This window comes from Dermacentor variabilis, chromosome 5, assembly GCF_050947875.1.
Source record: "Dermacentor variabilis isolate Ectoservices chromosome 5, ASM5094787v1, whole genome shotgun sequence".
Taxonomy (NCBI): domain Eukaryota; kingdom Metazoa; phylum Arthropoda; class Arachnida; order Ixodida; family Ixodidae; genus Dermacentor; species Dermacentor variabilis.
In genome coordinates, this window is record NC_134572.1 from 166,993,050 (window position 1) to 167,019,659 (window position 26,610).

At 45.7% G+C, this 26,610-nt stretch overlaps 1 protein-coding gene across 1 annotated transcript in view; it reads left to right on the top strand.

Moving 5' to 3' along the window:
- Positions 1 to 26,610, top strand: part of LOC142583695 (sperm-specific sodium:proton exchanger-like) — a 98,921-nt gene that overhangs the window by 50,978 nt on the left and 21,333 nt on the right. The window contains exons 14-17 of the mRNA XM_075694182.1: positions 5,233 to 5,439; positions 12,835 to 13,311; positions 17,441 to 17,536; positions 18,972 to 19,151. Coding sequence (XP_075550297.1) covers positions 5,233 to 5,439; positions 12,835 to 13,311; positions 17,441 to 17,536; positions 18,972 to 19,151 — 960 coding nt within the window. The remainder of the gene's footprint in view (positions 1 to 5,232; positions 5,440 to 12,834; positions 13,312 to 17,440; positions 17,537 to 18,971; positions 19,152 to 26,610) is intronic.

Below are 26,610 nucleotides of genomic sequence, written 5' to 3' on the forward strand. Positions count from 1 at the left end.
GCTTCCCGTTGTACCCCAGGCCGCCAGGCCAACGCTACCTTTGGGGCTTGCGACCCAGGTACAACCACGGGCGTCAGCGCCGAGTTCCCAACAACCGATGCCATCGGTGGGGATCCAAACAGCTGCCTTATTCGTCACATTCCGATATTTACGGCGTTTTTTTCCGCGGTGCTTTCTCTTCGAACTCACTTTTATGCCGCTCTCTCGCGTCTCGTGCTGGCCGGTACACATCTCTTCGGCCAGGATCTGTCTCCTACCCGCACAGTCTGAATGATCCTTAACTAAATCACCCCTCTCTTTGCTACCTAGACTGGCGCCGAGCTACACCGATCCCTGAACTATGCAGTTGTCTTCTCTTGAGCTACGCAGCTCGCAAGAGCTGCCCTCAAATGCATCGTCCAGCTGGCACAGCACTTCGGCACGCAGATCCAACTCGACAATTACCTCGACATCGGTGCTCGCGTCTGTCGGGTCAGCACTACTCTGTACTTCGCTAACGACCTCGCTAACCTTACATGCGACGCACACGCGCGGTGACTGTGCCAATTCATTCGCAGCTGGCCTAGCTGCTTCTACAGTGCTCTGTTGGCACAGTACCTTGTCGCTTTCACTACGGCCTTTAACAGCCTCTGTTGCCACTACGGCATCGTTAGCAGCTAGACTTTTCCGTTCGCGTATGAATGGGCCGCTAATCTCACAGGCACTACTTTTCTCGTCGGCTTTCGGTGAAAATGCGCTAGATACTTCCTCATTCTTTTGCTTTGCACTACCTACAGAATTTTCAGACAGCAGTTGTCTCTGTGCCTTTAACAGCTCACAATATTGTATCTGTTTTATCAGTGCTGCCTTCTCTCTCTCGTACGTTTGCTCACGCTCACGCTTACGTTCTTAGTACTCACGTTCACGTTCATTCTCACGTTCTTGACGCTCACGCTGACGTTCTTGACGCTCACACCTAAGAGTAAGTTCTTGAAGCTCACGCTTCCGTTCATTCTCGCGTTCTCGACGCTTACGCTCGCTCTTACGTTCACAACGCTCACGCTCACGCTCCCGTGGTTCTTGTATCACGTCCCAAGCCGTCTCAATGCTTTTATCATCATTGCCACTATCTTGAATCGCCTTTATGATAGCTGGCTCTTTCATCTGTTCGTCCGCCTCAACTCCCAAATCGTCGCACACCAACAAGTCCAACCTCGTCAACCTTCTAAGATCCATGACAGCTGTCCCGACTGGTGGTTAGAACTGTTGTCCTTAATTAATTTGTGCAAACACACAATATGCAGCAAATTCCCGATTCCTAGAACTATCAAAATAAACACACAACATTTGAAGTCTGGCGAATCAAAAGGAAAAAAAAACCACGCGCTCACTTACGGTCGCAGCACCCTGCCATCTGGTTCATTGGTCCGCTGTTCCCGGTTCCTCAGGACTCCCTGGGTCGAAGGCTCGCTCTTCTTCGCTACTCCCAGTTTCTCAGGACTACTTTGGACGAAGGCTCTCTCTTCTTCGCTGTTTCAAGTTCTTCGGGACTTCTTTTTGGACGAAGGCTCTTTTTCGCTGTTCCGGGTTCCTAAGGATTTCTCTCGACAAAGGTTCATCCGTAGCGCTGCCACCAGTTGTTGGATCTCTTTGGACGAAGGTTCATCCGTAGCGCTGCCACCAGTTGCATTTGGAGACGATCCCACCGTTGTCAACCAGTTGTTGGATCTGGAGGACAATCCCAATTGCTGTCCCCCAGATATTGGACCTTGCCGTTGGGTGCGGGAGTTGGCAGAGGTTGAGGAGGACGTCGGGATGAAAACTGCAGGTTTATTTACATTATTTACAGTGAGAGTACAAAGAAATTAGCAGTCATAAAGTCATTACAAGCCGGCAGCAACTCGAACGCTGCGGCCCGTCGGAAGAAGCTCGAAAGAGATCAATGAAAGAATGCTCCCTTGCTGCTCCCGGTCTCTGGCTTTTAACCCTTTCGGTGTCTCGAAGTCAGGTCACGTTCGGCCGATCGGCGGGCCCGCTCAGGTAGCGTCATTTTCGGCCAATGGTAGGCGCCCGTGCGATTGTGCCACACCCGGCTCCTTGGGCCCCAATTGTCCGAGGGCTTACTTCTCTCTGCGGTATTGCCTTCCCGGCCTGCAACTGCCTTCACAAAGGCGGATGAAGGGATTGCTGCCAGGGCTTCACGATGCATTACAGCCGTCTTGCCTCGGTACCCACGTTACCTGGAACAGTACCAGAATCTCGCTACACTTTCGGGAAGAGTCAAGCAGTGAATAGCTCCACCTGCGGCGCACGAGGTGGGGGACGCCAACTCGTTTGCACGTGCCGCGCCTCGGGAACGGGGTAGATCGGCTTCTGCGTTCCTTACTTAGGTGTGGCGCGATTCGATGTGGTTTGGTGAACTCGAAGGAGGCTCAGGGAAAGGTCCCGTATCTAACAACACCAGCAGGAACTGCTAAGGCCCTTTAGTTGCAGGCAGTGTCAGAACCTGGAGTCAATAGACAAATAAATAACGTGATTCTGGACAGACCTATTCAAAGTCAGTGTCTACAATTACGTCGCTGATCGCTTTCTCATCGCCAGCTACGTCACCACTATAGGCACTGACGTCGGCTTTCCGCTTGAAACCAGCCATATAGCTTTCATATTGCACTATGAGGAAACGACACGGAGTCAAACCATGCCGGCGTAACCTGTCGACGTGCGACTCACGAACTTCACCAAAACACGAAACCTCTAGCCACTTGTGTTTCGGATTGGATTGGATTGTGGTTACACGCACCAACAGTGCGCTCGGCGGCTATGCGCTATCTTCATCACCGGCCGGAACAAGAAGGACAGTCGCTACAGCAATTTTCGAGGGTGCAATGATTATTTCAAGAAAGCAAAAAAAGAGAAATCCAGTTCTTGATGGCCAACGTGGGGGATGCGAGCACTATGCGAGTGCGGGAATTACGCGAGTAATTACGGTAGTTGGAACAATTTGACGTTTATATCGGTTAGCAACGCGAAGTTGGTAACGAATATGCTAACGAAGCCAGATCCACAGGCATATACAGGGTGTCCCAGCAAACTTGGACCAAGATTTTGAAAAAACTTATGCGTTCTTTAGAACAGAAATCGCGTGGATGATTTTAGCGTTTTTCTACGCTTACATTACTATTTTATTGCTCGTATTTTTTAGCAATTAGCCGAGATAAATTAATTAACTATTTTAAATATAGCTTGAAACGTTCAGGCGTTAATAGCAAAGTTGTGGAGCTTCACAAATATTACCCAACCCAGGTACTTCCAGCGAAATAGCCTTAGCGTGGCAGTTTTTATTCGGGAAAGACAAAAGCCCGCGAAGTTTAAAAATACCACGTGACAGCGCGCGCAGTGCGCCCGAACGCGCCGTGAGTAAAATTAAGAAAAAATTAAATTGTGGGGTTTTTACGTGCCAAAACCACTTTCTGATTATGAGGCGCGCCGTAGTGGAGGACTCCGGAAATTTCGACCACCTGGGGTTCTTTAACGTGCACCCAAATCTAAGTGCACGGGTGTTTTCGCATTTCGCCCCCATCGAAATGCGGCCGCCGTGGTCGGGATTCGATCCCGCAACCTTGTGCTCAGCAGCCTAACACCATAGCCACTGAGCAACCGCGGAGGGTAACGCCGTGAGTACAGTGTTGCTTATATATATATATATATATATATATATATATATATATATATATATATATATATATATATATATATATATATATATATATATATATATATATATATATATATATATACACCTGTGGATCTGGCTTCAGTAAAACCAGTTGTTAGCTTGCGCCTGTGTTCGTCTTTCGTTCAGCCGTGCCGTCCCGTTGCTCCGTATTTCAATGTGGTTCTCAGGTCACAACACCAGCTAGCCCGACATTCAACTCTTTTAGCGCGAAGTCGGTTACAATCTGTACTGATTGAAATGATTTCACGTTTAATATGATGACGACAGCCGCATGGTGTCGCCTGTTTTCACACGGATGTGGGCTTGCTTCCTGGATAACTTTAGTCGAAAAAAATGAAATAAGTCTACAGGTTGCTTTCAATGTCTCCGCGTATACCGCTAAGCAAAAGTGTAGATGCGCGCAGGCGGCATACTGATACTGCCAAGGATTTGGCTACCAGCCATCCTTAAACATTCCTCGGAGCCTTCGTAAACGAGAGATCTCGTGCTGTGATTTTGTGCATAGAACGCGGAGCGTTGGGCTGAAAACTGCGGAAGCAGTAACCATAGGCACCTTGCGGCGCAGTTGTCTATAACATGTCGTAGTGAGGAAACACTGTTTCATGTACTTAGTACAACCACTGCAACGTCACAATGCTTGGGTCACAACAGAAATGCTTGACACAGTACATAGCTACACACGCTGAGTGTGACACGTGTCCCAGTCACCTGTTTCTTTGTCCTGCGTCCTGAATTTGTGCTCATAGATAAGCACTATGGAATGTAACCAACATGCCTGATTCGTTACGCTTCACTGTAAGACATTTCAAGACGGAAGCTTAGTGGGGAATCCCCACCAACTTCTCGAAAAGTTTTTAAAAAAATAAGTGCAGAACAAAGCACGCTTATTTATGTATTCAAAGTATTTTCGGCATGAAAGTGTAAGCACCATGTGCGAAAGAACGTTCATGCCTACTCTGCCGAGCAGACGTAAAAGTGGCCTCCATGCATGCTTGACGATGCTATAAACGTAGATAAACATATGTATAAAGATAGCTCACGGTGATTCATCTAGAATTAACCACAATAAACGCATCTGGCAATTAATCTGGCTTTCTAACAAATTTAAGTTTTCCGTTATTCCTGCACCTATCGAGAGATAGAAAAAAGTTGCCTTGGAAACTGTGAGCAGTGAGAGTAGGCGAAGTTCAGTTCCCAGATAAAGTTTTATTTCATTTGGCGATGTTGTACAGCTTGTCTGTATTATGTAATATTACGCATCATTAAAAATCTTGCTCTATATATTGAATTTTTGTATTATAATTTGGTACTGCATTTCTATCTTCTACGGGCTATTTCATATTGGCTGCTTATTAATCGTTGTGACTGACATAACTCCGTTTTGCCTGCTCTTATAATAACACTCGAACACACACCTTGTAATCGCCTGCCTGTAAGAGCCTAATAACGGCTGACACTATTGATAAATAAGTTAACAAATAAATAAATAAGTGCGTGTTGCTCTCTCGGTGTTGCAGATAACAGCTTACGGGCACCGCTTCGTGCGGCTGGACAACTACAACAAGCTGGACCTCGTGCTGCTGGCCACGTGCATCTTTGTGTTCATCCTGCAGTTCACCATCTACTTCCTGGCTGGTCCCGGTGGCAATTACCACACCATGCTCACGGTCACCTTCATCCTGGCCGTGTCGGTGCGGCTCGTGCACGCCGTCAAATACATCGAGGTGCGTGACGCATTACTCAATTGGCCTGTTACATTCAGTGAAAGAAGTGTAGGAATACCCATCTATTTCGACATTTACGTTGTTAAACGGCCCGTCACCAGGCCCCATTGCAAATCTTGGTTATACGTTGTAGGTTGTTACGTGTCCTCTAGTGAGCGTTCTGCAGCAAAATTTTTTCAAATCCGTTCTTTAATAGGCGAGATAAAAATATTTCAATGCCGCGAACCTATGCTTTCGGCAGGTGGGCTCCACTGCACAGCGAGACTCCCTCTCCACTCGCCCCGTCTAGCCTTCGCAAGCGAAATTCCTTCCCTGCGTTCTCCTATGCCGGACCTCGAGAATCGCGTGACACATACGTCATGGGCCCCGCCTTCACTTTTTTTTTCTCCTCGCTTTCTTTTTCTTTTCGGCGATGCGCACGTCCGCTGGCGGCGTTGCGCGCGTGCTATTATCGTATCGCGCAGCGCATGATTTTGCACGCTGTGCACAAGGACACATGACTAGCGGTATGATTCAGTGCTACACGAATTAGTGAGGCAGACACAAGCGGATCGCAGAGCACGATCACGCGCTGGAAGGCGGTAGAAAACGACATAATTTCTGTACCTGTGCATGTCACCGCACGACCGTGGGAACAAGCAGACGAAGAGGAAGTACATCTCTCTTGCTTCGGTGCGAAGTAAAAAAAAAAAAACACGCTGACATTCCGTCTGAGCGTTTTATTATTTCTCTAAACTTTAATTCGTCAATTCAAGCAACAGATCCCACTGAGAACAGATGGTGCCTTGAATAATTCCGGAAGTCACGTGTCACCACGAGCGACGTCAAACTGCGGACTCGACTACGTCGGCGCAGGGACGCGAGTACGTGACCGTCCGGCTTGGAGAGCGGCGGCGGCCGCGAGGCGAAGGAAAAACGGCGTTCGGTTTGAAATTTCAGATCTTTCCGCGGCGCATAGCAATGTAATACTTTGCTGACACGTTCGTTATCACGCAATGTATGCTCTGCGTTTGTCAGCTCAAAATGGCCAGACTTGGTGAGGAGTCCTTTGAAGAATGCTCCTCAAGAACAGCACTTAATGTAGAGGGGCCACTGGGAGAAGCAGATTAGGCTGTACAGATAAATTATCCTCTGGGGACCGCAAACTTCAAATGGTTTTTTCTTTTCTTTTTTGTCAAAAGGATACTGCTTCTTGGAAGCCCCTACTTAATTGCCCGTAGGGTTCTTTGTTTCTGTGTTTAATACTTCTTGAAATGCGGGGAGTAAAAATAGGCTGTTTTGTCTTAAAAAGAAAAGTCCGGAATACATGGGGACTCTATTATCGACCGCAGAAAGTTCGGGGTCATTCTGATAACTTTCCTATAGTAAGCTTCCTAGATTTTCTTGGTGACACGGACACTGGCTTTATTTTTGAATGGAAGTGTTTTATTTAAACGAGTGAAATTGCTCTCACATACACAGTCGTATGGTAGACGTATCTCTCCGAATCCTCGCTGCACTTTTCAAAGAAGCCACGCAAATAACATCAACCTATGGAGACGTGCTATACGATCCGTTGTTTACTTGGTTCTCTCCATTTTTTTAACTAGCGGGGGGAGGGGGGGAGGACAAATAGGCGTGCGGCCAAATGGGCGCACAGGCACGCTTTGCACGAAGCGCGATTACTTTTCTGATCTTGCCAGCGGTGGTGACCTACGTCATTATTTGTGTTTTGAACATTTCTGAGTTGTTGGTCAGGCCTTTGAACACACCTCAGTAAAGAAAACGTCCCCTCATATCCACAGCTCGCAACGTACAGCGACTTCAGCGTTGCGATCGCTAGGTATTCGGTAGTGGGCGCTGTTGTCCTGTCAGTCGGCCAGCACGTGATCGCTGCTTTCAGTGCTTTGTTCTAGGAGAGGTTATTTAAGGTCGCCCTTTACGAAGCATACATCAGCATCGACGCACGTTGAGCAGAGCCACGTAGTCAGTTAGTGATTGGCTGAGTTGGCTTTTCGGAGAAGGATGCAAAACCGCGCCCAGTCGTGTGCCTATACAATGCGCCGATTGTCGTGAATATTAGGCTTCAATACGTGGTGCGCTGCGATGTCCAGCAGGTGCGTGTGCTGTGAGGCGTGCTATGATTTCGACTGAAAGCAGTAGTAGCTGTACTAATTCTTACCGCGAGCCAAACGGTGTCGTGGTTCCTCTGTAAACGGTGTGAGTCGTGCTATGGTCGGGATTCAGCGCACCGTGATGCCAGTGCATGTGGCAAATGAAAATATGGAGATAACAGCTTCAGGGGACGCGATGTCTCGCTGTCTGACTTTATTATTTCTCCAGTATATGTCTATCTTTTTTTCTTCTTGATGCCGACACACTAGTATAGCAAAGCTAGAGGTTGAGAGAGAGATTCCCTCATTCGTTTCCGACGCGGAATGTTGGCGCGGAGGCCAATCGAGACTTTTGGACATCTGCATTGTTTTGTTTTCGTTTATCAATGCGCACAACTACGGGTTAGAAATTAACCCGATTCTCACAAAAATTACTCGTGTGCAAAAATCGGGACTCATCGGGTTTTACCCGAAACCGAAGCACCCTAACTATTTAAGAAAGGGGAAATGCTCTTTGTCTGGCATTCCCTGAAATAATGTCGAAGGGGTTTGTCGCGCTTTTAAGGAAGTTTCAGAGACTCGTGTTTGTCTTGCGCGATTTCTTTTTTTATTGAAAAAGTTATGGGGTTTTACGTGCCGAAATCACTTTCTTAGGCACGCCGTAGTGGAGGACTCCGGAAATTTCGACCATCTGGGGTTCTTTAACGTGCACCTAAATCCAAGTACACGGGTGTTTTCGCATTTCGCCTCCATCGAAATGCGGCCGCCGTAGCCGGGATTCGATCTCGCCACCTCATGCTCAGCAGTCCAACACCATAGCCACTGAGCAACCACGGCGTTTTTTTTTTTCGGTAAACAAGTTATTTTCTCAAAACGCTGAATATTAAAAATGCAGCAAAGCACACAGTTTCCCCACTCTGTGTCTCGGCAATTGAAAAATATTTCGCAATTCACTTCTGCCATTTCTGTGTTGGTATCAACTCTTAATCAAGATTCTAATGATAGTGGCGATTGAGTGTGCCATTCCACTGACAGTTCGCTTATGAAATTTAGCGTATATAAAAGAAAACATTTTGAATTGTCTCGTATGTTATGGGGCACATTAACGGATTGGTAAATTAGTGCGTCTACTTGTTTGCCAAACTTTTCGATTTCCAGAATGTGTTAGTAAGCTTTGACGCCATAAACCCAACGGTTCTTCCAAGAGCCGATAGAACATAGATTTTTCTTCCGTAAATGCAGTACTTTTTGGGAAAAAACTTATTCATCCGTTGCTTAATTATGATGCATTTCACATGTAATAAAATTGCGAAAATGGGAGTTCGCCTTCAGCCTAAGCTTCCTGCTTACAAAAAAAGGCATGGTTAGCCAGCTGCAATAAACCAAATCTTGGTGCTCTGACTGAATGCTAGGCCGCCTGCTAAGTATGGCCTCTGGCATTTAGATTATTTATTTGTTTACTTCAAGTACTCTTAAGGCCAAAGTATTTCCCAGAAGAGTGGTAAACAAAAATATACAATAAAAAAGAAAAGAAGAAAGTTATAAATATTGCAGGAAGAAAATACATACAACCACTTAGTTAGTAAATAGAACCAGGAACAAACGTAAATCCTATTTGCTGAATGCTAGCAAAGGCGATAAGAAACGACAATAAACACGAAATATTAATACACGAAAACCAAGCAGAAAAATTGGATCCTATTCATACAATGCTAGCTATAGCATTTTAAAAGTAGTTATGGTTTTGAATTGTTACAATTACTGCGGCAAGATGATTCGGTTAGATATGCGTGGGAAAGAAAAGAAGAGGAATTCGTTCTGCAAGTTGGTATGCCAGCCATTTTAGGATGGCCTACCTTCGAGATACAAATTGCGCCGACCAAAACAATTCCTTGCTTAACTGAGATCAAAAAAAAAAATTCAAAAAGATTTTTTTGGGGGGGCTGTACAGTGGGCGAGAAACTCCGAGACCTCGTTCAAAAAATCGGTAAAGGACTCTCATAAAACATGTGCTTCATTTATAGCAGCCAGGGCTCGAATGCATGGCGTCATGCGGGGATTTTAACATGATAGTACGACATATAGGAAAGAAAACGCCAATAAGGCACGAGAAACAGGTTACGAATAACGCATGAGAAACAGGTTAAGGATACATCAGTAGCATTTAGTTATGTCATTGTGGCAGTCCTGTAACGCACAAACACTGAAATATTGTAACAAAGAACACTAAAAGTTGTTAAATTTATAGACAGCTTTATTATAGCGTGTTTAGCGTAATCGCAGGCTTAAAATGCACATGCGCGGAACGCTAACCAATTCATAACGCTTAGCGTACGCACTCTTATGTTTTTCAGAGTTAACATTTTGCGTGGTTTGCGTGAATAGCGCGTCAACATGGCGGTGAACCCACCGTGGTTGCTCAGTAGCTATGGTGTTGGGCTGCTGAGCACGAGGTCGCGGGATCGAATCCCGGCCACGGCGCCCGCATTTCGATGGGGCCGAAACGCGAAAACATGTGTACATGTGTTTAGGTGCAGGTTAAAGAACCCAAGGTGGTCCAACTTTCCGGAGTGCCGCACTACGGCACCCCTCATAATCAGAAAGTGGTTTTGTCACGTAAAACCCCGTAATTTGATTTCAGTTTCTTAACGTGGCAGTGGTCGCGGCTTCGAAGTGAATAGAGGTTGCTGTTGTAGAATTCGCTTAGCTCGTGCAAATTTTTGCATAGAACGGCTTTCTCTTAGTCACGGGCCGTTTCCACGATAGAGTATGTGGTTAGCCTTGCGGAGTTTGCGATATCGCTTCGCGCTCAGAACGTTTCGAGGCGCAACAACATAATATGATGATGATAATTTGCTTGCGAACTCTTTGCAACGGGGCGGCAACAGTCACCTAGCCCACTAGATTTAATCGGTTTTACTGTACATGTTCTTAATTCTAGAATTTTTGCGTACATCTCCACAAATCGTTTTTTTCTCAAAGGTTCTCTATCTATACCTTGAATCGCTACTTACGTATGTAAGGAATCCGCTCATATCAATTTCTCCCCCGCTTTTTTCCACCAATATTATAAACGTCTATTGCTTATCTCGACTGCTGACCGGCTAATGTTTCCGTCCACTCTAAATCCGGGAGCTTTTGGAAGGTGCCTCACTGGGTGAATCCACTCGCATAGCATTAGTATGCGCTGGGTGGTCTCCGAATTTTCGCTGCAGCATGCACATCCCTCATCTTGCTGCGAACATTTGCTCCGGTATGTCTTTGTCCTTAGGCAACCAGCTCGAGCCTCAAATAGCAAAGCGTTATTGTGTTATCGCACAGATTTCCCCGTCTAATTTCTTTCTTCTCATTCTTGTAAATCCCCATGGTGTTTATTGTTTCCATTCTTCGCATTGAATTCCCTGTCTCTGTATCTCTTAATCTTTATTTTAATGAATATTTACACCTTCAGAGACCTGTACCCTGTTTCCAACTTTCTTCACCTCTTCCTCCAATCTGTGTCCACGCTTTTTAGGTACACATAGTTGTGCACTTTAGCCGCCCATTTATTTTGATCCGTGCTCCCGAGTCATTCTTCAAAACTAATTTTGCTCTGCGCTTCTCTGACTTCAAACGAGGCCCAACCCATGTCACTCTGTATTGCCTCATTTGGGGATTTACCGTGAGCTCCCAAATCCAAACGGCCTACCAATCTTTGGTTAACTTCGAGCCCCGACAAGATATTCATTATGAATCACAGAATGGAATTTGCAAACGTCAGCGCTGGCAACATGGCTCCTTTCCCTAATTCACGTGCCAGTTTCCTATGTTTCATTATTGCTTCATTCAGCTTCCCTTTTATTTTCAAATTATCTTGGTGGGCGTTTGAGTAAGTCTTCGTTTATGTATACGCCGAGGTATCTATATTGCTTGAATATGGGTATGACTTGCGGTTGAATTGGCACCCCGTAATTACTCGTATCTTGATTAAAGATCATAATTCCCAAGAGGAAATGATGAAACTCATTAGGGCACAGGACCAGACCTCTCAAATCCTGGCATTCCAGAGGGCTCGCGAGAGGGCCGTGAGGTTTCACCTGATGGTCCCCAAGTGGGCCTAGCCAGGTGAGGCTGAGTTTAATGGCGTCTATTGTGTACCAAATAAAGTTATTTCACTCACTCACTCACTCACTGCCAGTTTTTCTATGCTCAACTTAAGGGCTAGATTTGTCGCTGCTTTGCCACACATATTCGAAAGATTCTGGAAATTTCTTGCATTGTCCGCTAGTAGCATTATGTCGTCAGCATACATCAGTCCGGGGACATTCTGTGGCACCATATGTTCATTACGCATGTAGGATAAATCAAACCCTAATTAAATGTTTTCCTGTTGTCTTTCTATGCCCTTAACCTAAAGCGTGAACCACAATGAAGACAGGGGACATCACTGATTCAGTCCTTGGTCAATTTCGACCACTGCAATACATTTTCGGCTTCCTGTAAAATTTATACGTGGTTAGCCCTATATATCTCCCTCAGAAGCTCCACGAAATCCCCATCTATGTACTCGTGCTTGCTAATATCCCATGACAATTCCCTGTCTACGTTGTCTAGGCTCCTTTATACCTAGAAAGGCTCTCCATAAAGGTGTATTCTGAGCTACTGAAATCTCTGTGCACTTCGTTAGTGCAAATATATTATACTCTAAGCGTCTGCCCGGTTTGAACCCATCCTGTAGTTCCGCGAGTACATGTTTTTTTTCACCGACTTCGACAGTTCTAAGCTTCTGGGAATGTTGGGTCATCTATCGGCGAGATTCAGTGCTAAGTGTGACAGAACATGGCGTCCAAGATAGGGCGATCCATGGACCATGGATTGTTCGGATTTCGACACGCATCGGCAGGCATGGAAGGTACAAGTATGACGCGTTCCCGGCTGTCATTGAGCTGCTTCTCACAGGCACGCACATGGGATGCTTGAATAAATAAAATCACTTATGTGCACCGTATATGCAAAATTGAAAGAGCCCTATAAAGATCGTTCCCTCAAAGTAAACAATTCTATCACGCTATACTAAAACTTGCTTCCGCAACGTTCAGCGGAAATGTAACGCCAGTTCCCTTTTAACACCAGCTATCACGCCAACGGTAAGCTAAAGCTGTCGAATAAGGCACATTGTCAACGTCCGTTTGAATGTGAAGAACAATTATTCCAGGGCAAGCATATGCTAACACGCTAACACGGCAAGCCAGGTTGACGTCTGAAGGAGGCCCGTCTGACAAAGTCTGAAAGAGGGCCCCATTTCTCCTCCGCGGTGACACAGGTGGTGCAGAACTGGGTGATCGAGGTCATCCACCGGCACCTGGACAAGATCATCTACGCCGCGTACGAGACCTCGCTGGCCATCATCACGGGCGAGGAAGAGGTGCAGCAGAACGTCTGGAAGTACGTCCACTCGTCCGACCTGGCGCTGGAGACGCGCAGCCGCGCGACCAACAACCGGCTGCTCGTGCTGCGCAACCTGGTGGAGATCCAGTCCCGCTTCCCGGGCATCGCGGTGGCCTTCAAGAGCCGCCAGGCGGGCCAGACCATCCTGAACGACGTGTCGGCGCACGTGGACGAGATGCAGCGAGACGGCTTCTTCGCCGAGGAGCAGTACCGCGAGCTCTACCAGACGCTCAAGGAGAAGATGATGGGCATCATTTGCGCGCCCAACAGCCTGCCCGCCAGCTACAAGCCCATCGCCGTGCTCCGCGTCATACCCTGGATCGGCTCCGACAGTGTGCGCCAGTTCCTCGCGGTAGGTGGCGCTCGAACTGACCTCCTAAATGGTAGAGGTGGGCCTTGGAGCAAAAAAAAAAACCATATCTGTTCTTCGAGGTCTGGGGATGAAAACTTGTACATATATGCAATATATATGCCCACTTCGAATACAAGGTCCATTTTCGTTTATCTCCATTGGGTAAAGTTTTATCCAAGCTTCCTTTAATTATTTTCCGCGAGGATTTGCGAAATATCCGTTGCCTATGTTTCACCAAATAGGGCATGAATGGCTTCTTTGTGATTCAAGGAATGCAATAAGACCAACCGTATTTCTCTGCCTTGCCTAGAACGTAGTTGCGAGATGTTGAATTTGAAACTAGAAAAAGTGTTTTTCCGGTGACGAATTTTGAAGTCTCTCAACTCTTGTTCTAGGTAAGGCAGAGTAATGCGGTTGGTCTTATGCCATTTCTTGAATCACACAGAAGCTATGGGCACCATTATTAGCGAAATTTAATGAACTGAAATTTTGCAAATCTTTGGAAAAGTTTATTTCAAGGAAGCTCTCGTAAATTACAACAAGAGGAGATAAACAAAAAACAACTGCATATTCAAAATAAGCACATAACATTACATATATGCACGAGTTTTCACCACCCCGTCTCCAAGAATGTGTTTTTTTTTTCAGAACCCACTTCTCCCTTCAAAGAATCTTGATGATCAGTGGTTGAAAAAACAAGGTCGCTGGCGCCAACTGTCCCACAAGGGGACAGAGGGCCCTGCCATAGACTAAGAATCTTGCCAAACGTTGGCTCTAACTGCACTTATTTTCATTTATTGACCGTTTCCGGCCAGCGCCACCACGGCATTATTCCAGGAGGGACCATGGCATACATATACTGGAGTTGAGCACGAAATAAAACGAGCTAAAGCTAGGGAACGAAAACCCACAAAAATAAGTCTGTGGAGAGAAAAGTTGTACTCGCCATCAGCAACCGTTTGAGGCAGATTACACTAATTACTCTTACTAAAGAAGTAGTATTTACACATTAGTGTGGCACCGTGTTCCTTGTTCTGCCACTGTTGTTGACTTAAAGCCTCCATCATGCTGTCAAATTATTGCTTGTTGGAATCCAATAAGGGATCTTTAGAATCTCTGCAAGTCGTGACTTACTGTCTCTTTCTGGCTCATGACTAGTTCGATTAGTGGTGGGTATCATACCATTTTTCTGAATGCCTCGTTCCATGAAAAGGAATTGGTGCTTTCTCTTGTGCAATAACTGTGACGTTAGATAAACTATCGTCGCTTTGAGTTGGATTAGATTTTCTACAATAACTTCACTCATATTTCTGTGTTTGGCCATGTTACTGAAGCACATTAGGTAAAAAGATGAGCAAGCCTGGTACAATCTTGTCGCTAAAACTGAGCCCATAAGGAGTCATAAGTCCATAAGCCCTTCGGTTTCATAAAACATGCCTTTAAATGTTATCGATATCGTGATCATCATAACTGTAATTTCTAGTAGTAGTATCGTGAACCTAATTTTTTTTCTGCTGTAGCGAAAGCCTCTTCCTGTAAGTAGCCCTGTCTTTTGTCAAGTGGCACAGGGACAAGGCTCTTTTTTTCAAGACTAGGAACTTTGCTCTGCCTAGCGATTCTCGATTGGCAGCAGCATTCACTGGCCCTACGGAAGGATACGTTACATTGTTAACGTTTTAAAGTCAGCTTTATAGCGCGTCGAGTGGCTGAGCCGTCGGCAGCAGACATGTTCAATGAAAATTGAGTAAGTCATGAGCATTGATTAACTCATAGCGTCGTTGTCCGGTTCACTGACGGGAAACTGTCGCTGAAATGCCATGCGAAATGTTTAGGAGTGTGCTTAAGTAGTGCTTGAGACCGAATCGAATACGAATCGCAGTGCCAGAAGCGAATTTAATTCAATGAAGTATCTAATATTTCTCAAATAGCGAATAATATACATGCCTCTCACCATTCTGCTAAGCAGTATTTACATCGCGTAATTAGCAACATCAGAAAGTGTCGGTCATTGCAACATAGGTGATTGTTCGTGACATTCGATGATTAAATGTGGAATATAAATCTCCGTTCTGCGTGTTTTTGCATCTTTTCCGTGTTAATTGCTCACTCATTTCGCACTTTATTCGTATAGTTTTTCACGCGAAATTGCGTCGACCTCGTCTTCTTTAGTGTCGACACTTTTTAACTCTTCTTTTTTTTTATGAAAGTGCTTACAAAATAAGCTGATCGGAGATTTTCCGAACTCGTGTTAAGTCCTCAACAAAGACCTCCGCCCCAAAGCTCGAAGCGTGCAGCAAAAGCATGGGACGTGCGGGAACATCCGGGTTACCCTGCACGGCCGCATGTATTATGGCGCATACTCGCCAGATTACGCTAGTATTAAGATATCGCGCGCTCCACAAGTATTATTACAATGCGCCCTCCCTTTTGATTATATCTTTAGTTGTTCACTGTCGTTGCGTGTTGTCTGCATGAAGTGGTATCATTTGATGCCATTTTCATGTTCATCCAACATCTACAAGTCATCTACAAGGGAGTGGTTACAAGATTTTCAGTTCTCTCCGTGGGGCTAGTTAGTTTCAATGGCCTTCATTACCGCATTGTCGTCAATATACTAGGACTTTCGTATGGTGAATATATTCCTCTGAGACTGAATAAAATGTTATTGACTATTCTCCTATTTCATTGGAGAAGTGAATCTATAGGACAACATTCAACTCAATTCAACGACTGAATTGAATCGAACAATATTCAAATCGTTATTCGAAATTTTCAAATATTTAAACACCCGTAGAAATTTTGCCACATCGATTTATTCATTCCATTACCGTTAGGCACTGCGCTGGCGGTATCTGTAAGCAAAGTTACCGAATAAAAGTGCGGACCATGAATTCGCAATTAATGATCGTTAACGCACTAAAGTAAAATTAAAGAAGTGATAAAAGAAAATGCACTTTTAAAAAATGCAGGCATACTAATGTACTCACAGTCCGCAATTTGCGCTTTTGAGGAATTTTAAGAAGGGTTGAAATCCGGAACAGTTGGTACATACTTGAAGGAAAAAAACCAGTTAAAAAACACAAAGGAAAAGAGGAGAAGTTCACACCACAACGACTGGACTATCAACTGAGCTTTATTAAAATCGGTGTAGTCCCAGCAAGGCCAGCAGAGCATGCGCAACCGCATCATCGCTAATCACAGAGCAGGAAAAGACAAGCTATCGCTTCTATCGTGACCGACCTAGAAATGCAAATTCGTTTTCAAGTAAGCGCACTGCGGTTGTACTAATGCAGTCGTCACCTAATAAACTGATGTAGAACTCTTCCAGGATTTCTCGCTCTTCTTTGCCCTTGCCCCTAACAAGAATCGTTACATTGCTGAACAAAGGGTAACAGCCACATTCATTGCAATGGCGAGGCAAGTTTGCACTGTTATGAGACCCCAGGGAGGAGTGGCGCTCACGCAGTCGGTCATTAATACATCGACCGGTTCGGCCTATGTAACATCTTTCGCATGTGAGAGGGAACTTATACACAACCCCCGCGACATATGCCGTAAAATGGTTTTCATGCTGCGTTGTGCAAACGTGGTTCCTTGCCCTGCCTCGAGAAATGCGCGAGCACAGACCCGAAAGCTTACAAGGGGCAGAAAACACAACACTTACTCCCTGCTTGGTGGCAACCTTCGTGATGTTGTGGCTCACTTCATGCACATACCGCATGACTTCAAGTTTCCTACGTTCAGTTGCCCCACCATCTACCAGCTTCGTACGTTCCTTCTTTAGCCTCTGAAGCAGCGATTCAGCCACCGCTTTCAAAAGGGGCGGAGGGAACCCTGCGGCTTCTAAACGTTGGAATTTCGCGTTAAAGCTACTTTCAATAGCGTGGTGACAGCTTCTTTCGAGTGCATTGCGGAAACAATTCATTCGTTGTGGTGTGAATCCACTCCAGTCGAATCCACTCCAGTGAATCCAGTCGTTGTGGTGTGAAATTCTCCTCTTGTCCTTCGTGTTTTTTTTTTCACAAGTTTTTTCCTTCAAAGAATTTTAACTTTATCCGCTTTACGTTTTTTTTTCTTGACAGGATTACTAAGCTCTACTTGTGTTTATTTCTTTATTTCATGTGCCCAGATGCAGCTCAGGCCTGTTGCCTATGCAGCAGGTGAAGTCATCATCGACAGAGGATGGGAAAGCCCCATTATCATCACGTACTCGGGCATCGTAAAGGTCGGTGACCCATTCGCCAGCTTCTTGCCTTTATTTCGTTCATTTTGTCGTAAGTTCGGTACGTGTTATTAGTAGGCAGCATTACCTCATTAGAAACCCAACCAGTTAACTTCAGTATGCCGATGCTATCTGACACCTCTTTCGTCTATTCTGCTTATTAAACAGTACGGGGCTCACAAATTACCTTTTTTTTAATGTATCCCTTACTAACCTTTCCGGCCCAACAATCCCTGTAGAAATCACAGCGCCTGGAAACTTATATCTGACCGAGACGCAAGCCTTGGTGAAAGCTAGTGTAAGAAATCTCAGTTATAGCAACTATGATTGTATAATTTATCTAAAGCTGGTGCCGCAGAATTGGCTTTTACTAAAATTCCCTAAATGCCCGCACATTGCGGCGCACTGCAATTGGGCCTTAGTACCGCATCCCTCGAGCCACCGCCTATCACGTGTCATATAGACTGCCGCTATCATCCTTCAATATATTTATTCATGCACTTATACTTGCGGATTTAGGAATTTTAAATTTCGCAAGCGGCGTCAAAATGCAGCGTTCATGATATAGTGCTTCGATATAATAAAAAGAAAACGTAAATTGCGAAAACAATGCTTTTTTTTTCTCTGTCAAATGCACGAAATGCGCATTTGTGAGGCCAAAAACGAGACTGGCATTGAAAAGGGTTCAATTAATTGTGCTTATTTCACAAAACTAGTGGGATTGCAAGAACGGCTCGTTGCTTAGAAGCAGCTTTTCTGATCACGTGTTTACTGTGGTGAATAGCCGGTGCCAGTCCGGACGCGGTATTCTGTATTTTTTCCCATTTTCGCCCAGGAAACGAATGGGAACACCGTGCTATATCTTAGTCCCATTAATGAGGACTATGAGAATGCGTACCTTCACGCTCCCTTATCATGATGGTCAATGGCGCAGAGCTTCAGTAACACACGTCGTAACGACTGCGATAAGAAGTACCTTTCTCATTCACGTGATGTACACTTGCTGCAGCACCTTTCAAATTGAAATTGATTTATTCATTATAGATTGCAGGTTATAAAAACGATAAAAAGCCATTATAAAATTAAAAACCATTAAAATTTATAAAAACATCATTATGCTCTGCCAGCATTCATCAGAGCACGCGTTAGTGTGTTCGTAGAAAGTTTGGTCAAGATAGTGTACGTAGAATGAATGCTCACTGCCCGCTTGAACGTCGGGTACAATTACTTCTCACACTTCAAGTGTTACCCATATATGCAAAAGTCGCCGCGTTTGGATTGCACTGGGGCTTTATGTCCCGTATGTTCTCGTGCATTATCTCATTCGTTCCCTCGCCGATTTCGATGCAACCCCTGGTACTCGACGCGAAGTACCGTGCGAACTAACGCCTCACTCTTTGGCACTGAGCTCGGCGTCGGTCTCGGATCATGCGCGCAGATTGAGGGCGACGTGGAGTACCGAAGCGACGGTGCGCTGCCGAACTCGTCGTCCTCGCTGTTCTTCTTCAGCGACGAGTACTTCGAGGACTACTTGGGCGCCCCCGTCACGCTGGGCGCCCTCGGCCTGATCACCGAGGAACCCAGCGTCACGCGCGTCACCACCGAGACGGCCGTCAATGTGAGCCGCGGACCGCTCGCTCTTTGTTTTCGTGGCGATACGCTTACTTTCTCATTTCCTCTTATCGGCTGCCCCCAGTGGCCGATAGAAGAGATCGGCTAACCCAACATTACCTTACCTAAACGTCGTCAAAGCCTATGGACGACAAAGGGCCGAAAGATTGAACATTTAAATACGTCGGATTGATAACTTGAGCTCTTTGGTGCATGTTGTAGCTGAATAGAATAATAGTGCGTGGGACAAAAAGCGGAAGGAAGCGCAATACAACACTTCTTCCATTTCGGCATGGTGCTCTTAGTCTGCGGAAGGTGGTCTCCAAATCCACGCCGCGTAGGGTGGCGCCCTCTGTATTTCAAATGCGGATCCTAAAGACTATGTATCTGCGCGTTAAACGCGGCGGAAGAGATTTTGGGAGCCTGAAACACGTCGCAGACATTGCCGGTTTCGGCACAACCTATGGCTGAAAAACTTTCTCGCAATACCCATCTCGCGTAAACTCTCCAAGTATAATTATACGATTAGCATGCAAGCAATGCGGCGGCGCACTGCGTTGCTGAACACACGAGTGGCGCACTTGACGGTAGACGTGGAGGAGATACCACCGAAGCACGCGTTATTTTACAGACGTTTGCGGCAAACTCGAGCCTTCACTGAAACGCATCATGTATGAGCCCTGTACCGCAGTTGGGGCTCCTCTCTCGCACTTCCCTCTGCACAAGGTGCGCCATCTAACGGGCCGCTCACCAAGTGTGGCTCCTCTTGCGTGGCGTCCGAGATGCCGCCATGGGCGCGCGGGTAAGCGCTAGCTGGCGCACCTCTGCGGAAGGCGCCTATTGTCCTATTATAAAATTAATACATCATATAAATAATGAATAGTAAATAATAATATTAATAATAATAGATATAAATGTATAAATTGTCTTATTAGGTGACATGAATGCACACATACAGGAATTAGATGGCTATACCGAAAACAACGGTAAAGCAATGCTAGACCTTTGTGAGCAATATAACCTCGTTATCGCGAACACAGGGCCTAAGTGTGACGGGAAGATCACGTGGAAAGTGACAAACTGGCAATCGACTATTGATTACGGTCTGATGACAGAAGGAATTCATGATAAGTTGAGAGAAATGGTCATTGATGAGGAAGGGTATAGCAGCATAGGGAGTCACCATAAACGCATCATTTTAAAAATTGGATATGTAGTTGGGAAAGAGACCAAGGAGCAAAAAATGGCCAGTCCAAATTTGAACGCTGAACAAATAGCAACTATAGTCACTAGAGTCGAGGAAGAACTTGGCAAATGGCCAAGTAATGAGCGAGAATATGGTGAGCTTCTAAGTGTAATAACGACAGAAATACGGAAAGAGAAACAACATGTTTGTTGGAAAGGAAGAAAGAAACCGAAAAGCTGGTGGAACAGGGAGATGAGAGAAGCGATCGCCGAACGACAGAAAGCATCTCGAGAGCACAGGCAGGCTAAGAAGGCGCAGTCGCCGCAGGATGAAGCAACCAGTAAATGGAAAATATACCGGAGAAAAAGTCTCTGGTTCAAATAGTGGTGCAAGCAAAATTAAAAGGTGAAAGTGAACGTTGGTTGTCAGAAATACTTGAGAAAAAGAAGGCCGCACCTAGAATATTTTGGAACCACATAAAACTACTACGATGGAAGTCAACAACAATACAACAACATATCCTAGACGAAGATAAAAACAGACTGGAAGGAGAAGCGGCAATAAATTGCATAAGAAAAATAACAGCCGAATCTTTCCAAGCCAATGACGAGGTTGTATCAGAAGAAAAAAAAATAGCATGAAAAAGACCAAAATGGTAAAGGAGCTGGTGCTGAAAAACTTAAACTGGAAGAAAGCGGAAGAGAAAATACCTAAGCGCACAGGCATGGGTCTAGACGAAGTTCCCGTTAGGCTGATTAATGAACTAGGACCAAGAAGTAAGGAAGCTCTGGTGAAAGCAGTGGAATAAACTTTAAAAGTTAGACGAATACTTGACAGTTGGCGAGAAAGTAGAATGAATTTAATTTATAAAGGTAAGGGGGAGAAAAATAGAATTCACTCGTATAGACCGTTGACCATTACATTGGTAATATACAAGCTAGCAATGCAGACAATGAAATTAAAGCTTCAAACATGGGCAGAGAATAATGGCATTTTGGGAGAACTTCAGCATGGCTTCAGAATAGGTCGGCGTTTAGATGATAACTTATTTGTTCTTACTCAGTGTATTGAACTATCAAAAGTAGAAAGCAGACCGTTATATGTGGCCTTTTTAGACATTACAGGAGCCTATGACAACGTAGACCGTAACATTTTGTGGGATACTCTGAAAGAGGAAGGCTTAGGTGATGATTGTCTACAGCTTTTGAAATAGATTTACCTAGAAAATACCGTTTGCATCGAATGGGAAGGGATGAGGACCGACAAGAAAGTTCATAGCAACATGGGACTAAAGCAGGGGTGCCCTTTATCCCCGCTGCGGTTTATGATGTACATGGTGAGGATGGAGAGGGCGCTAGAAGGAAGTAATATCGGGTTTAATCTCTCATGCAAACAGGCGGGCACAGACATAGAGCAACAGCTCACAGGTTTATTTTATGCAGACGACATATTGTTGCTAGCTAACAAGCAAAGTGATTTGCAACGTCTGGCTAATATCCGTGGGTAGGAAGGCAACAATATAGGTTTGAAATTTAGTGTTAGAAAATCAGGTGCTATGGTATTCAAGGAAAATAGTGAACAGACAGTGGAGATACAGGGACAGGAAATACTTCGGGTAACAGAATATAAATACCTTGGTATATGGATAAACAGAGTCAATAAATATATGGAAACACAGGAAAAAACAATAACAGTGAAGGGGAAGAGAAATGCAACCATAATGAAGCACAGAGTGCTATCGGGATACAACAGGTACGAGGTCCTCCGAGGTATGTGAAAAAGTGTAATGATTCAAGGACTTACTTTTGGAAAAGCCGTTGTTTGCTTTAAATCAGGGGTACAATCAGGACTCGATGGGAACCAAAGGTCAGCGGGTCGCCTCGCATTGGGCGCTCTCGGGAAGACTACAAATGAAGCTGTGCAGGGTGATATCGGCTGGACTAGTTTTGAAGTGAGGGAAGCTCGCAGTAAAATTAAGTATGAAGAACGGCTGAGGAATATGGAAGAAAGTAAATGGGCTGGGAGAGTGTTGAGGTATCTGTACAGGAAAAACGTTGATTCACAGTGGAGGAAAAGAACTAGGCAGCTTACCAGCAAGTATGCCGCCTGTAGTGTGGGCAACACTACAACAAAGAAGGTCAAGCGGAAAGTCAGAGAGGCTGAAATAATCTCATGGGTGGCGGCAATGGAAAAGGAACCTGCCATGAGTAACTACTTAAGAGGAAAAAACGAAATCAGGAAAGAAACAAGTTATGATAACTCAAAAGGAAGCTCATTACTTTTCGAAGCGAGATGGGGATGCCTTTGAACACGCACCTATAAAGCGAGATATAAGACGGAAGAAAAAGCATGTGCTTGCTGCGGTAAAGCTAGGGAGACTATGTAGCATGTTTTATTAGAATGTGAAGGCGTCTACCTAGCGGTCGATTTAGGCACCACTGGCCTCCTTGAAGCCCTTGGGTTCAGCGAGAGCAGTGGAAAAGTAAACATGTCCTCAATAGGAATTAGTAAGAGGCGATTGGAGGATTGGTGGAAGAAAAGAGAGGAAACGACAAAAAACGGAGACGTAGAAAAGCACAGTTCGAAATAGGGGATCAGAAAATTTGTGTGTGGTAGTTCATAGTGTTCTTTTTCTTTTTTTTTATTGTTTAACCTGTAGGTAGGACATTAGGCAATATAATAGCAAGAGCCTGGTGGCGCAACCCACCGCCCCGTTCCAAAGGGGACGCTCATAACATCCATCCATCCATCCATCTAGTGTTCCTGTATATGCTCCCGCAGGGAGCAGAGTTGCGCATAGGTCCGCCGTCGTGATCCAGCTCTGCAGCGAAGCCACTCCTCGCGCGCGCAGGAGCCAAATGTCGGGCGGTGTTCCGCCTTTTTATCTAGTGGTCGCGAGCTACAAACGCCAATAGTTCGCAGGCGCTTAGCAAAGGGCACTTCTTAATACAGGCTACGCTCGAACGAGTCATTCGTGCAGTCGGAGGGGGTGGGCTTCCAACGAACCGAAACTTTGTATGTACCTATGTAAACACGCGTATACAAACACACGCATGAACGTACAAATAGGGGGTCGGACCGCCTATGATTCCCAAAAATAAAATACTCCCGTGGCTCGAACAGCTCCAAAGTTCGCTCGCAAAGACGCAGTACGTTGCCACAAAAGGCGGTGCAATGATTTTCAGCAAGCATATGTAGTTGTCTTATCATTGTCAGAAAGCAAGAAATGTTTTATAAAGTGTTTAAAACTTCACACACGTAAAGTGGACACTTAGCGCATTTTGGCTGCCGAAACCAGCCGATTAATTACCGTCGCCAAGAGAGCTATCGTGCCTGCAGTTATGTCAGCGACCGTTAACAGAGCGTCATTTATCATTAACCATCGTTCACAACAGCTGCACGTTTTCGATACATGCGGTGCAGACACAGATTTAAGCGCGTTTCAAATGTTCACATGAGCAGATTTTAAGCAAAGCTTACTTTTACGATTCATTCATACCGCAGACTAATCAGCTATATAGTAGCAGCAAATCTGCAAGTAGAAAAAGATTCAAGATGCAAGAGCTTCTAGATCAAATTTATTTCATACAAGGGAATGCATGAACGGCTGCTGGCAGCAGGCCAAGTGTGCTGGTTCTTGGAACCTTGGGGGCAGAATTCAAAGAAACTGGAAAGGCAACAAGCTATTAAGAGTAACAACAGGTTATTTTTATTGCACTAATCACATCAAGATGGCAAACTTACAGAGTAATTATTCACACAGTGCAGACTGTAATCTGACAACACATTTTTCTTGATCTCTTACCACTCAGAGAAAAAGCCAGTAGTTGAAGACACTGTATAAAATCAATGAAATCACTGAAGCAGGCTTTGGCCAAAAAGCCAGGTTACAAAGCTTTGTGACCTACCGCATCAGAGGCAAGGAAATTTTACGTCATTGAACAGCGCATTCACTGCACTCCCGCCCACAGGAAACAGCATTCACCAACGCACAACGTAGATTTCTAGCGTGTTTAATTGAACAAGTTTTTGTTCCACTGGCTGATACATGGTGCTCGCGAGCTAGCACACATACAATTGCGGCTTTAGCTTATATGGCAGCAATTAGTTAACAAAATGAATAAGCCTATGCACTTGAAGGCAATAAATTGACTAGAATCAATTTTACTGTTCTCAAAACTTCACACGGAGAAGGAATATATTACAATTATCACAGCTAGAGAGCTAAATATGCATATGCCAAATTAGCACCCGTTTTGTCCTTGTTCCCTTGTCTGCTTTCTGCAAAGATGTCCTAGCTCTTCAGAAATTGCAGTTGACGAGAGAGGTACATATTATTCATTTCAATTTTAAACTCTGAAGGGTGCATTCAAAGTCAACAAGCCCAGACTTGTTAGCAACAACACTCTCACTATAATATCAGTGTGCCTCCAGCTAGTTTGCTTGGCTGAAGCATTTACTCCTATGGCTGAATTCTGTGCGGTTTGTGCAGGGTGGTGCGCCGCACCCCGTCATACTTGAATACAAGTGCCCGTACGATGTGTTCCGTATCAATTCACCAAGGTCCTTGACTTCACATCGTCGAATACCGTACCTGAAACCCGCAACTGCTCCTCTCAACGCACGATCAACGGTCCGCTGATTGCAATGGCGATGGCACTGACGGAAACGACGAGTTCGCATGAGTCGGCGATGCGCTCGTAAAGTTGGCTTCACAGCGGCGCGGATCATTTGACGTCATTTTTCGCGCTCGGCCAATAGCGGTGCGAGCGGCGCCGGAAAAGGTATGCGCAACTCTGCTCCCTGCGGGAGCATATACAGGAACACTACATCCATCCATCCATCCGCGCCATCTAGTGGGGCGCGCACCAAGTGTGGCTCCTCTTTGGCGGCCTCCGAGATGCCGCCTTAGGCACGCGGGTGGGTGCTAATGCTGCGAATTGATCGCCAGCTACCCGCGGGTGTTCGTGGCGGTGCGCTAAACCATCGGACTGCTCGCCACGAGGAGCCCGTGTGACGCGGCTTCGTCCTTGCAGAGATCTACGCCAAAATACAGCAGTCGGCGTCGCAAAAACGCTGTCGCCGACAGTCGACAGACCGAAATCGGTGTCGGGTCAACTTAGTGAGATTGAGCCTCAAGAATTACGGCCCTACAAGCCGCGGAAAGAGCTGAAATCTCAAACTATATATAAGCACCGTTTGCGCTTCTCCTCGCGGGCGCCGCGCTCCAAAACGGGAGGATGACGTATATCAGCGAGTGCGCCTACGTAAATGTAGATGCGCTGACGTCGCTCATAGTGACACGTTACATTCGTGAATTATGCAAGGTAACATCTGCTCTTTGTGTAACCTATTGTTTCAATAGATGAATTAATGTTTAGAGAAATCATAAAACACAAATCGAGCGTATCGTGACTCGGCGTCGAAGGCGCGTCACAATACGAAGCAGACGAAGAGGAGACGAAAAGCTTTATACAGTATGTACACATAGCAGGCAATAGCCTACCAGTAGTGGTGCCGAAGACCACACCTGACCGACTTGGCGGCTGGTGGCGACTTTCTCCCCTAACAATGGACCGGTTCTGCATTAAATCCCTTTGGCATCCCATCATCGGCAGGAACGACGCCGAACCTGTGCTGACGCCAAACGCGTCGCTTTCCTCTTTCGTCGTCGCGGGAGAAGTCTCCACGGAAAGGGGTCAGCAGTTCGGTGGAATTCTGAAGGCTGCCAGTGGATTCGTCGTGATGCTCTGTACCCTTAGTTCGACCCAAGAAAAAGACTGTGCAGATTCTTGGAACTTTGAAGGTCTTCAGTGGATGTTTGAAGCACAGCACAAGGACAACCACTTCAGAAGAATGAGGGGGAAGGGGGAAGCGCCTGTTGCCTCGATGATAGGCATGCAGCGTGGCAAAACATGTGAGAGAAAATGTATGGACACTGCAAGCACATTTCTGCCGTCGGCGTCGCCGTTAGGTACCGTATAAAATTCAAGGGCGATAACAACGTCACCACGCGCTGTATGCTGTATGTGTGAGTGAAAGCATGCGATGGTGAGCCCAAGATGGCGGCTCAATCTCGCACGCGCAAGGGAGGAAAGTTAAGCGGAAGCGCGCAGTCTTCCGTCGCACACAATGGCACCGAAGGAAGGGGAGGGATGTGCGTTTTACTTTCGTGGCTGCTGCGTATGGCGCACCGCACGAGCCCTATCTTGAAAGCGATTTCTGACGCGAAGAGAGTGAAGGCGTCTACACACACCGATGGTCAATCATTTCCTGTCCG